The sequence below is a fragment of the Epinephelus fuscoguttatus genome, linkage group LG5, assembly GCF_011397635.1.
Source record: "Epinephelus fuscoguttatus linkage group LG5, E.fuscoguttatus.final_Chr_v1".
NCBI classification, from domain to species: Eukaryota; Metazoa; Chordata; class Actinopteri; order Perciformes; family Serranidae; genus Epinephelus; species Epinephelus fuscoguttatus.
Window position 1 is genome coordinate 34,587,312 of NC_064756.1, and position 12,761 is coordinate 34,600,072.

The 12,761-nt window shown below is 41.6% G+C and overlaps 1 protein-coding gene across 1 annotated transcript in view; it reads right to left on the reverse strand.

The window, feature by feature from the left end:
• Nucleotides 1-10,313, reverse strand: part of rasgrp4 (RAS guanyl releasing protein 4) — a 20,195-nt gene extending 9,882 nt beyond the window's left edge. Inside the window, exons 1-5 of the mRNA XM_049575601.1 lie at nt 9,818-10,313; nt 1,483-1,637; nt 603-714; nt 322-384; nt 77-208 (exon numbers count right to left, since the gene is read on the reverse strand). Coding sequence (XP_049431558.1) covers nt 77-208; nt 322-384; nt 603-714; nt 1,483-1,637; nt 9,818-9,834 — 479 coding nt within the window. The 5' untranslated portion in view covers nt 9,835-10,313. The remainder of the gene's footprint in view (nt 1-76; nt 209-321; nt 385-602; nt 715-1,482; nt 1,638-9,817) is intronic.
• Between the last annotated feature and the right edge of the window lie 2,448 nt (nt 10,314-12,761).

The following is a 12,761-nucleotide window of genomic DNA, read 5'->3' on the forward strand; positions in this document are numbered from 1 at the left end:
GTTTGAGTTGTAACCAAATAAGCAAACTATAATCCCTCCAGGGCATGATGTTGAATCAAATCACAACATGGCTCACAAGCAGGAAGTGTCGATGAGCTGCGAGTGCGTCTCCTCTCCGTCTGACCGGACCAGCTCCCACAGGTCCCCCATTGTCTGCTCCAGGAGGGGGTCTGCCTCGAATACCGCTGGGAACTGGCTGATCCACTGCCTTGCCACGAAGCAGGACAGAAAATATGCTTACAACCCGGAAATAGAGCAGGATAACCAGTTCTGTTGCAGTTTGTCTTACAGCATGCTCATGTTCCTGGTGCCCCTACTCACCTGATAAGGTGGCAGATCTGTGTCCGCCTCACTCCTCTCTTGTCTGAGGGACAATCTTTATAAGTGAGAAACAGAGTCAAGGATCTAAACAAACTGCGCAGATATGGCACAACATTAAACTAAACACCAGCAGGGATATATACTTCAAATCTGCTTTGCCGACAATGAGTGCAAAACAAAGCTATGCCTGTTTGCTGATCTGATTAATGAACGTGGACATGTGATTGGGAGCAGTGCACCGGTGGGACCACAGTGCTGCACTGAGTGACAGTGGAGGATATAGGGTGAGAAGTTTCTGGGCGAACATCTGAGAAGGCACGACCCAACTGTGCATCATGAGAGTCATGTGGACCAGCTGGGACCCTCTGGGGCTGGAAAGCTTCCCCTCTGAATCTGCAACCAATACACAGCAGCACGGGATTAATGTGGTTAAAAACAACAACAAAAAATTATGGGCTGCACGGTGGTTCAGAGGTCAGGCAGTTCAGTTCATTTTGGGTCATTTCAGTCAGTCTATTTCTTTTAAGTGGGTTTTACATTTTCATTATGTTTTTTTTCTCCAAGTACTTTGTCTTTCTATCACACCTCCGAGACATGCAGCTCAGGAAGATTGGACATTCTTAAATTTCCTGCATGTCTAAGTATCAGATTATGTTAAACTTGCAATGAAATAACAACCTGCCGTGGGTGTTTTTCCTGCCTTTTGCTTATTATATGAGATACATCTTTGATACTGTATAAAACAAAAAAATAATACGCTCCCTAATTTAGAGGCTGTTTGAAATTAGAGAAAGACAGTATGAATTTAGGGGAATAGCTATCTTTAAAAAAACAAGGGTAAAGACAAACATTAAGAAAATATGTATACTAACAATAATAATAGTAATAATAATAATTAATCACCTTGGATTAAAAATGTTCCCTACAAAATGTTTGATTATCTAGATTAACCAGGACATTTGTATAGTTTAGCATTGCATGGGAATAGCTAGTTGGCCACTGCAGCTCAGCAGAACAAAGCTTGATTGTATGAGACTGCCCTTTGCCCCCCCCCCCCCGACTCTCCCTCATCCCTCATTTATATAACCTGGCTGTGATGAAGAGTAAAGACACATGACAAACGTTGGGAACGCATGCCAACACGTAGGGACAGAGACTGACCGAAGCAGTTCAGGCAGCGCTGTATGAGCTCATCCAGGCTGGCAGCACTGGCGCTGGGAGCAGAGCTGGGGCTCTGCAGGGCGCGGGTGATGTCCTGAGGACTGGGACATGTATACCTCCGCCGCTGGACCACGTTCCTGCTCTCACTGGACTTCCTGAGAGAGATAGAGAGAGATAGAAAGAGAGAGAGAGAGAGAGAGAGAATAGGTAACCTAGAAATAAGTTCAGCAGAGTGTGGTGAGGTAGTGCAGGTCAGCATCTGAGGAAATGCAGCTCCCTTCATCTGATAAGCTGTTCTACAGCGCTGCAGTTGTCTGAACCATCACGCACTGCCAGAACAACTGCAAACAACTGAGTAGCGCTCTGTATTTCTCCACCTGAAACTGCCTGGCAGACGTATAGTGGTAAAACAGTCCAGAAAGTGTTCATTATTTGTCAAAGAGCTTAAACACTTGTACTTCCACAGACATTTTGTCCAGTTGTAAGTGCTGCAGGTTTCAGAAGAAAGAAGAACTGGCCCTGCTGCAGACAGGTGGACTGTATTTCTACTTGCTCTGTTCTTTCAAAAGCTTTTTGTTGAAGAGTTTTGATGCATATTTGTTTGGTCACACACACTCTTTGGAACTTTACAGTAGGCCTAATTAATAGGGTATGTAGCCTACAATTATAGTGACTACTGTAAGTCCTTGAATCTTAAAGAATGAATTGTAAAAACATAGCAACACTGTTGTGTTTATTAAATGGTTTTAAATTTAAGACAACTTTTTTGAGAACTTTTGAGAACATTTCTGGTCTAAGTTGCCAATACTTGGCCATTGCCTTTGTAGTTTTAATGCTGGCTTTTAAAGAGTTTACACTAAAAATGTGAAAGTCAGGCTGAAAAAGTACAATATTGCACTGTACTGTCTTTCAGTTCCTTACAGCACCTGTATGCAGTCACAAAAGAGCAGCAGCGTTTGCGGCATACACTGTAGCTAAAGCTATTATTTACTGCAGCTCTGTGTCGAGGAGACAAACATCTGCTGCAGAAAGCAAATGTCACCTTGTGTGATGGTTGTTTAGTACACTGATCATCTCTTACACTTTTGTAATTGTTTTCCTCTTTTCTTCTCGTTAAACATTAAATGGTTTTTCCTCCTTAGGTTTCTAAAACTGTCAAAAGCACTATTCGGACGGGTTTAGTTTTATATAGGGACGTGGGGTAATGTCACTTTACCACAGGACGTCAGTAATATTAATGGCCGATTCGCACGGGATAAGAAATATCAGTAAAACTACCACAAGTGGAAGGGGTAAATCTATTCACGTACCGCCGTCCCCTCCTGCCGTCATGATAGGACTGTCAAAAGCACCATGAAATTGAATTCGAATATTTTCGAATTAATTTAGTAGAGTTCGAATAATATTAGAATTTATTATTATTAGTATTAGTAGGCTATTAGTATTAGTATTAGTATTTTATTTTATTTTATTTTTTTTACAAAAAAACCCCCCCCACAAAAAATAAGATGCTTATTGCAATATGAACGTGACACTCGGATGAAAACACCCGTTCTGACCTCACTGAAGTGCCAGGTATGATCAACTTCTGCCTCGCTATCTGAGCAATGTTTGGATACTTCAGTGCGTAGTTTTCCACCACAAGAGTGGATCCTGGTCGGCTCGTAGTGGTGTCTCATTCTGGTAACGTTTCATCTCTTCTTCAAAAGGGTAGGCAGGGAGGCAGCAGGTGCAACACTCTCTCTCTCTGTATGTCTCCCCGAACAGGTCACACATCGCGAACAGCACAGTGGGTGGTGTTGGCGCAGCGGGCTCCTCCGTCGGCGCCTCTCCCTCCCTCTGCGTCCCGAACGGGATTTGCCGTGATATACAACATTATTGATAGCATAAATTAATTATTCATGATATTCAAATTATCAAATTTAGGTTCGAACTTATATATATATATATATATATATATATATATATATTCGAATATATTTCTAACTTCGATTTTTTTTTTGACAGCCCTAACACACATATTTACTGCTGGTCTATTCGCACGGGATTAGTATTACCTGGGGTAATCGTCCGGGACCCTTTTACAGAAGGTAAAAGTCGCGGTAATCTTTACTGACATCGTGCCGTAATGATTACTGACATGGCACATTCGGACGGGACTAAAATCTCTGGTAATTATTACTTTACCCCACGTCCCTATATAAAACTAATCCCGTCCGAATAGGGCTTAAGAAGTAAATATCACTCACTCACCCATTTACAGACCCATATCTAAAAAGATTGACAGAGGGTCAAAGGTAGCATGTAGACCACATCTGTGAAGTTGGACTGATACTGAGTGACTTTCAACCAATGGAGGTCAGGGAGCAGCACTTCTTTTCTGGACTTACTCTTTAAGGGCTTTTCAAACGCCCTTAAAAAGACAAATGAGACTCGTTCGTTTCACGATGCGATTAATGCTTCCTCTTCACATCAGGGGCTCCGTTTAGCAACGTCTGAGTGTATTTCACAATAATCAGTAACTGACCCTGTTTGTATATTTTTACATTTAAACTGGTATCTTTGCTTTAGTTGGAAGAAAAGGGTTTGATGCATTAGTCCTGCCAAATTTGAAATAAAGCTTAAGTCTAAATGAAACCCTATTATTGTTTGTCTCCTTTAAAAAAAGGTTGCAAAGCTGTCATGCTTGAGTGTTTTTGTCCTCATGTAGAAACAGTGTGTGTCGTGTAATGCTGTGAAACTGTCGCTCTCTATGCGGCTAATGTCATGATAATACCAGGAAACACTTTGAGTTCAGAGAACTGGCGACAAGTTCCCTGAATGACCAGACCTGCATCCCCTTCTTTCAACCTGTGTGTGCGTATGTGTGCGTGTCTGCGAGCACAGTCCATTTCCCCAGCAACACACACACACACACACACACACGCACACACACACACACACACACACACACACACACACACACACACACACACACACACAGCATAAAGCATAATTCAACATACATGTGCAACCACACTCACTCCAGCCACACAAAACCTTTTGCTTTATGTACAACATATAAATGGACAGCAGTGCTGGAAAGTAACTTGTACTTTACAGAGTACTTCCATTTTCTGCTGCTTTATACTTCCACTACTTAAACGACATTTTAGAGGCAAATGTTGTACTTTTTACTCCACTAGATTTATTCGATAACTTTACTTACTTTGCAGATTCAGATTAATGTTACAAAATATGATAAACAAATAAACTATTATGTAAAATTATAGATTAAGACAAAACTTTATTGATCCTTGGGGAGATTCACAGACTACTTAGCATGTAAAGTACATAAAGTAATGACAGTTAGGTCCACTTTTACCAGCTTTAACATTAAACACATTATTGCATTAATAATTATAATCCAGTATAAACATTAAACTGAAATGGGCCATTCTGCAGAATGAGTACTTTCAGTTTTAGTGACTTTAAGTATATTCTGAGGCTGATACTTTTGCACTTTTTTGAAAATTGAATGCAGGACTTTTGCTCGTAACAAAGTAATTCTACACATTATATTTGCAATCTTCCTTAGATACAATAACTGAGTACTTCTTCTAACACTGATGGACACTCATGGATGCACAGATTCATACAGGCGTATGTGATGACATTAACTCATCTATTTATACCACAAGCTGTTCTCCTGCCTGTACCTGCTGTTTTATCCAGCCCATCACAGTTGTCACACCACACATCTCCCCATCAGCCATGCCTGAATTCAGACACCCTGATGGGGGGGTGGAGGGTTGTGTGAGTGACAACCCTATGTCTCTACATCCCAGTAGTCTGGCTCCCAATGGCTGGTTTGGAAACCTGCTGGACAAAACCCCACCTCTCCTCCTCCTCCTCCTCCTCTTCGCTTCATTACACCAGCTGGCTACTGCATTCAAAACACTAACAGTAAACAGCACAGTATGTACCACTGTGAGCTGTTTTACTGTTAAAGGTAAGCCTCATGACACATGGAGGTTCCTGGGTTCACTTTATCTATACCTCAGCCACCTGTTAGACTTCTATTGTCCAGTGCAAAACTTGTATCTCATCACATGTTTTTGATGTCCTTGATTTAAGATAACTTGAAAGATTAAATGTGTCTCTCTCTGTCCTCAGACCCTCAGTTTGTCATGTTCTGTCCACACTGTAAAGCCCTTTGAGGCTAATTTGTAATTTGGGATATTTGGGGCTATATAAATAATACTGACTTAACTTGACTTCTCTGGTAGTTGAGAGAATTAGCCAACCAGTAAACAATGTCAAAAAGACTTAAGCAGCTTAAAGCTTGTTTTTTTCCCTAAGCTCCTTAAGACGGTGTTCATCTGACAACAGTGCAACAGCATTTGGCTGATTCCTAGAAATTTCAAATAAGTACAGTATAAACTAAACATCATTTGACATACTCAGGAGGGATGAACCCACAATTCCCACCTCTAGAGGCTGGTGCCTTCATAAAATTCAACGTACATTGGTGTAGATTTCAGGGGAGATGCAGGTTACACATGCCCCTCAATGGTTAGAGCCTGTACATTTGTCCCCTCCAACAAAAACATGAAAGTAGCAGAGGACTTTTAAACTTTGACAAGATTAAAGACATTTCTACCATAAATTAAGGCCGAAAAGACCAAAATGGACACACAAAAAATCACCAGAATGCAGGAAATTAAGTGTTTGATGCTCAAAATGTTCTGAGGGAGGACCCCCACCCCCCAGTTTTATGTGTCACCCCCAATGCAGAAATGAAACATATGCACTCATTAATATATGACTGGAGGTTGTCAACTAATTATCAGTCTTTACTGAGTAATCTATTACATCCTTTTAAGATTAAAAATATCATAGATTGGGTGAATGACTACCAGATGTCCCAGAACTAAAGGTGAGGCTGGAACATTTTTTTGCTTGATGAATCAAATTTCCCATTTTAATCTCTTTATTGTGTCCTGTAAAATGTATGAATATCGCCATGTTTATCTTTTACATTTATTTTTAATAATTTGCAAACTAATGAAGTAAATGTATAGAAATAAAAAAACCTTAAATGATTAATTTGTTATCGTACAGTTGGCCAATTAATTTCCTGACTTCTGATCGATATCTCTCCTATCTCAATGCCCTTTACGACTTGTCATCTTTCTGTTTGACTCAGAGTGAATCCAGCTCTGTCTGTCATCGTGGCCGCACATATGAGGAGACACACTCGCTACTACAAACAGAAGTGCTGATGGGGAAATGTTATTCATGTCATGACGTCTGTCAGGGAATTTCCCCCAGAGTGCTGAGCAGGTAATGCACGGCACAGCAGGCAGTGGTATCTTTTCTGTGTAATCAGCCTGGCCATCTTAAGAGTCAGAGAGCTGTTGGTAAATAGAGTCAGCGTGTGGTGGACTGCCATGCAAATCTGAATACAACAGGAGTTACTGTTTGGGTATTTGCATTTACCTTTTCCTAGGAGTGAGATACACAACATAGTAACTACCCCCTCTGTGTACCGCTGCATCCATGGAAACACATCACTGCTAAAACTTGATAGTGAATGACAATGAGGAGAAAAACCTAACAAGTGTCTTCTTTAAGTGTTAATGAACTTGGGTCTGGGTCCGTCATATGACTGATTTAGTTTTAGGATGACCTTCCACACCTCCTTTTCCTCTCTGACTACTTCTTCGCCCATTTTTCCTCTTCCTTCATCCTTGCTCTATTCAAAGCATTCAGGAAACAGCTTCTCCTTTTTTTGTTTGGAAATCCCCCTCTCACTCTCCTTTCCCATCCGTGTCAAGACTCCTGGCTACAGATCCAGTCCCCCCCTCCCCTTTCTCCCTCTCTCACTCTCACACTGGCGGGGGGATATGCAAATTCCTCTCTTTCTTTCCTTAATTGATTAATTGAAGCCAGGGCCCTTTGAAGGCCTTGTTTGTGAGCTGCTCTTTTTCTCTCTCCCCTCTCACAACCTGCGTTCTTGTTCCCTCTGCATCTACTGCACTGAGCCATTCATCCTTTTGGTGCAACAATAAGGCCACTGTAACAACCACTGTAGTTAGCATTAGAAAAATGGCAGCAAATGTTGTGACTGTTTAAGACTGAAGCCTTGAATTTGTTAGACAATTTAATAATGGGCTACCTGTGCAACTACACACACCGTCAGTATCTCACACACACACACACACACACACGCACACACACACACACACACAAGCACTTGGCCGATCAGTAATTCTTATTTCCCTTTGCTTAAATCAGCAGGATGAATTAATTTAGTTTGTCATGTTTTGATGTAACACACACACACACACACATCTTAGCAAACCATACAGTAATCATCATCATCAATCGCCTTTTGCATTCCAGTAACCCTAACTGCTGATTTACAGTTTATTGTTTTTAATTTTAATTCCAAAATGCACAAATGCAACCAAAACAGCAACACGAACGACACTCATCGCACAATGACGCAAACGAAACTAACAACAGGTGCCTTGCAATATGTGTTGCTATTGTCCTTGAAATATTCCATTTCAACAAAAGTAACTTCTTCACTGCAGTTATTGTGATTCCTTACAGTGTATGTCACAGAAATGATTAAAAAGTGCTTCAATAGGCTTTGTTGTGCTATTTTTGCAGATTGCTGTAATTCCACGTGCACAAAGTGAAACTAAAGTAATTCCAGTAATGTGATACAAAACTGTACATAGTGACTTCTTGTATAGGACAGCTACAGACATAGAAATCTCTGTCTTCTGCATTTGGCCACAAGGCCTCATCTATATCACACCTTATGTCCTCTCTTGCAACAATACTGGGAAGGAATCTTTATGTATGCCTGATCCATCCCTGGCGGATATGTCCAGACACCCAGACATCTGCATCCTAGAGGGACATCACATCATGTGGCTGGTGGTCTTAAAAGAAAAGAACTCCTCTGTGGGGTTGAGGAATGGAGAGTAAGGTGAGGGAAAGTGAAGCCCTCCTAGGATGAGCTGTTTACCACTCTGTGAGTGGGAGAGGACAAGCATCAGTTCAATTCAATTTTATTCATAAAGCCCAATACCGCAAATCACAATTTACCAAAGAGGCCTCTGTCCTTGGAAACTCCCCTCCCAATAAAACTTTTAACAGGGAAATAACTGTCCCATACAATTACAGCACCTTCTGGATTCTTCCTCACCTGCTGTCTTTCCTCATCTTTTATAGCGGTCATCACAGGAAATAACGCTCAGTGCTGTATGTCCCAATTAGAGCTTTATGCATTTCATTTTTAAAATTTCTTTTCTAGATATAGATGTAACAGAGCATATATTGTAGTCTAGTTTTAGGTAATTTCCTGTTATGTATTTTTGTGCTTTTATTTTCTTGAATGCAAATTTTTGAGTTAGAATGATAAGACAATTCATGGATTTTGAGAGATGTGTCACTGAATGCATTGACTTTGTTGTGCTGACTGTGTGAAGAGAGTTCTTAAAAAGTGAACTCAGTTTGAGAAATGCGTGTTACCAATTGTAAAATACAAACAAACTGTAAGATAACCTCCGCACTGAAGGGGAAGCACAGTGATGTGGCCTCTCTAGCAGTCCACCTTAAACTCAGGTAGCTAAATCACACACAACACGCATCTGACTACCTTAACATTCGGCACCCAACCCTTTCATTCCAGGCAATCTGATAAGAGCTGTGGTCACATCTACAGCAGTAAAAAAGTACCACTAAAAACACAGGGCCACTAAACGTGTTGATACTCATCAGTATCTAAGATCTAATGCAAAAAAAAAAAAAAAGCATAACTGTGGCATGTAAATTGAGATTAGCTGAAGATAACAGAAAAGCAGAACACATTTCCATGGAAAGGTGAGCAGGCAGCACTGAACAGGCACGTGTAACTGTTGAATGTCAGAGCTCGCTTGTGTGCAGTACACACAAATAATGTGAGATGTTGATACTCTTAACTGATATGCAGGTCAAACATTTTAGCTGTGACTGTCTGTGAGTGTGTATGTGTGTTATGTGCAACTTACCACAACGACTCTCTCTTTTTTTCATTGCACACTATCTAGCTTTAAATAAGTTGCAGAAAACACACACACACACCAAGCGGAAAATAAATCTAAATGCCCTCATTTCTCTTCGAATTGTCAAGAGCCTTTGCACAAACCACACTGCATCTCATAACCTCAATGTTCACACATCTTCGCTGCACACAACACACTTGCTGCTGACACATACTCACTCAGAAACTGAGTTTGCAAGTGGGTCTGAGTGCACCAGACTCTCAGTTTTGGTTCACTCTCTTCTTTTAAATTACCTCTTGGTCTTGTTCATCGCAGAGCTCTTCTCCTGAGCGGCACTCCTCCTCCACTGGTGATCCGCACGGGCATCTGAGCATGTCCCTACAGCTCCATGGTTGACCCTGCTCCTCCTCCTCCTCCTTCTCTTCCTCTGTGTCCTCTAAGTGTTTATGTGCCCAGGACAGCTAGAACGGGCACAGGACGGAAAGCTGCTGGGGCTGAGGGCTGCCCACCTACCACTCATCGACAGTCACCTAAAACCCTGCTTATCAAACCTCTCTGTGTGTCGATCAACCTCCCTCTCTCTCTGCTATCTGAAGACATCTATCAACCACAAATCAGCAACAAAACAGACTTCATGCTCCCATCGCCTACAAAAAAGCAAACATGCTGAGAGAAAAAGCCTCGAACAAGCTTCAAAGTAGAGTGAAAGAGCTAACTAAAGTCATTCACTTGTCCCTTCAACATAAACAAGTCAGCATCTTAAATGGAGGAACTGGCTCTGACAGATAGGGGAACTCACATCAGTTTCTATGTGTGTGTGTTTCTGTGTGTATGTGTGTGCTTGCTCAAGGGGGAGGGGAGAGGAGAGAGAGAGAGAACTGTGAACACAAATGCAGTACCCATAGAGGAAGGAGGAGGAGAGCTAGAGAGAGATAGTGATGAGCAATCATCTGAACACCATCAGTGTACTCCAGGAAGCGACATCTGCGGTTCTTTTTTCAGAGCATCAACAGAGAGAGAAAAAAATAGGCCACACCTCAGTGTCACTTTTTGATGCAGTTTTCTGGGGCATCACCTGAACTTGGCAGAAGAATCAGTTCCTGAAAAGGAATCGTTAGATATCTTACAACATTGCTGAATCCTGACACGTGCCTCCCTCCTAGATTTGTTTATCCAGGGTCCCCAGTGTTCCCCAAATCACCACTATCACCCTGATTTTTCCCTCTTTTTTAAACTCCCTCTGTCATTTCTCAGGGTAGCAAGTGATTACACAGGGAGGTAGTGTTTGTGCTTGTGAATGTGGCTGTGCAGCTGGGCAGGGAGACTCAAAGGCATCCTTGTTTTAACACACCAAGAGGAAGAGGCGACCAAACAGGGGACATTAATGTCCCCAAGTCTGCAGAGGTGGCTTCTTTGCTGCAGGAAGCTGACTGGCTGGCAGAGAGAGTAGACGATATGGCATTCAAAAGCAGGGAAAGATGCACAGAGCAGGAATCCTGCAGTCAATGCACGCCAAGTCCAAAACACCTAAAAATGCATTTGGATTTGCATTAGAAAGCAGATCATTGAATGACTTCAACAGGGAACACTGACATGTTATAGAAGAAAAAAAAGTATTTGATGCTATTTCCTGGCAGTGTGGTAATCTTACTGTAATCTTAAGCAATAGCTCTGTAAAAAAGGAAGAGCTGCAATCAACTCAGCTGGTAAATCTAAAGACATTTGACACGTGTTGAAAAAATAGAAAGGCTGGTGGCCCTCACTAATATAATTTAACACCATTATATTTTAGCCTTTGCATTTCCACTGTAAATATGTAACACTGCCCATACCTGATTTTTTTGTGACTAATGTGTTTTGTTTTAAGGCTTTTATTTTGTAATTTTTTGTAGAAACCGAAAGCAATTAAATTAAAAGAGCTTATGAGCTTTTAAAAGAGCTTATGAGCTTATGAGCTTTTCTGTGAAATTAAAATGGCATGGGAGAGCTGAAAGGTTAATTAGCCTATTTCTTTCTACTTACTTGCTATTTGTATTTGTAATGAATGACTTAGTTTGCTCTGTGGTGAGTGTTAACTTTATGCCATTGTTAGCAAAGCAATGTAACTAGTTAGCGTAATGTTAACTATACTTTATGGCCTTTTAGAGATAGCATTTATTTTCTTTAGTGTGTTTTAATTACATTTCAAGATGGCGGCACAACAAAGTGCATTAGACCATTAGTAAAGAGTCAGGGGATGCCACTGTAACTTATGATAACTGCTAATTAGCTAAGCTAAGCTAAGGCTAATTACCGAAGTCACCGAGATCGCCGCCATCTTTGTTCGGGGGACAGGCGTGTCCTGCGGGATGGACATTACACTGCAAAATCTTGAGTGAACTTCGTTTCTTCATCGTGTCTGGTTGAATTACAACCTTGAATTACATTTTGACCAGAGAATATTAAGGCCAATATGGTTTGTAACTGCTTTTAAGCCCTTCTGGTGATGGAAGGCAAGATATGAGAGAGAATTATAATAGCACTACCTTTGCGCTAGCTTAAAACATGACTGTGTACGAGTATGAGTAAGTTAAAACATTTCAAACTGGCCAAGGCTGGGCTTAAAATAGGTTTGTCAGTCGTTCAGTTAACATTAGTCATCCAGCAGCTCTCTGGCATACTGGCGTGTTGATATCACATAGAAACGATCTCAATTTTCCGAGTAGTTCATAGCACTGTTACAACGGTACCGGGAGTGATCTTTCCCTTAAAACTGGAGACTAATTGTTCATTTTGAAGCCAAAATTGGAGATCAATGTACAGAGATACAAGCCTAATTCTCTGTACAATGTCGCCACCTTCCGGCCCTACGTCGGGACTGCACGCAAACGGAGGTGGATTCATGAGTTGGCAGAAAAACAGGCAACAGCAGGTCACTTCTGAATCCGGACTCATACTCCCAGAATTCATGTCACTTGTGCCTCAGTGGCGTAGCACCTCCTCCTATCCTCCTCTCCGTGTCACCCGCTGGACGGAGTTGTATCCCGGCGAGCAGCGTCCCAAAACATCATTATCCGCTGCCAGCTGCTATTGCAGCGGGAGATGGGCAAGAAGAAGAGCATGCTGAAGGATGCCAGATGGAGACTGAGGAGGTAAGGATGTGTGGATCTGTGCACACTGTCTGGAGGATGGTCACCGTTTTTGTGTGATGCGCTTTTTTCCGCTCAGACTTCCAGCTTCTCTGTCTGGTGCATCCCT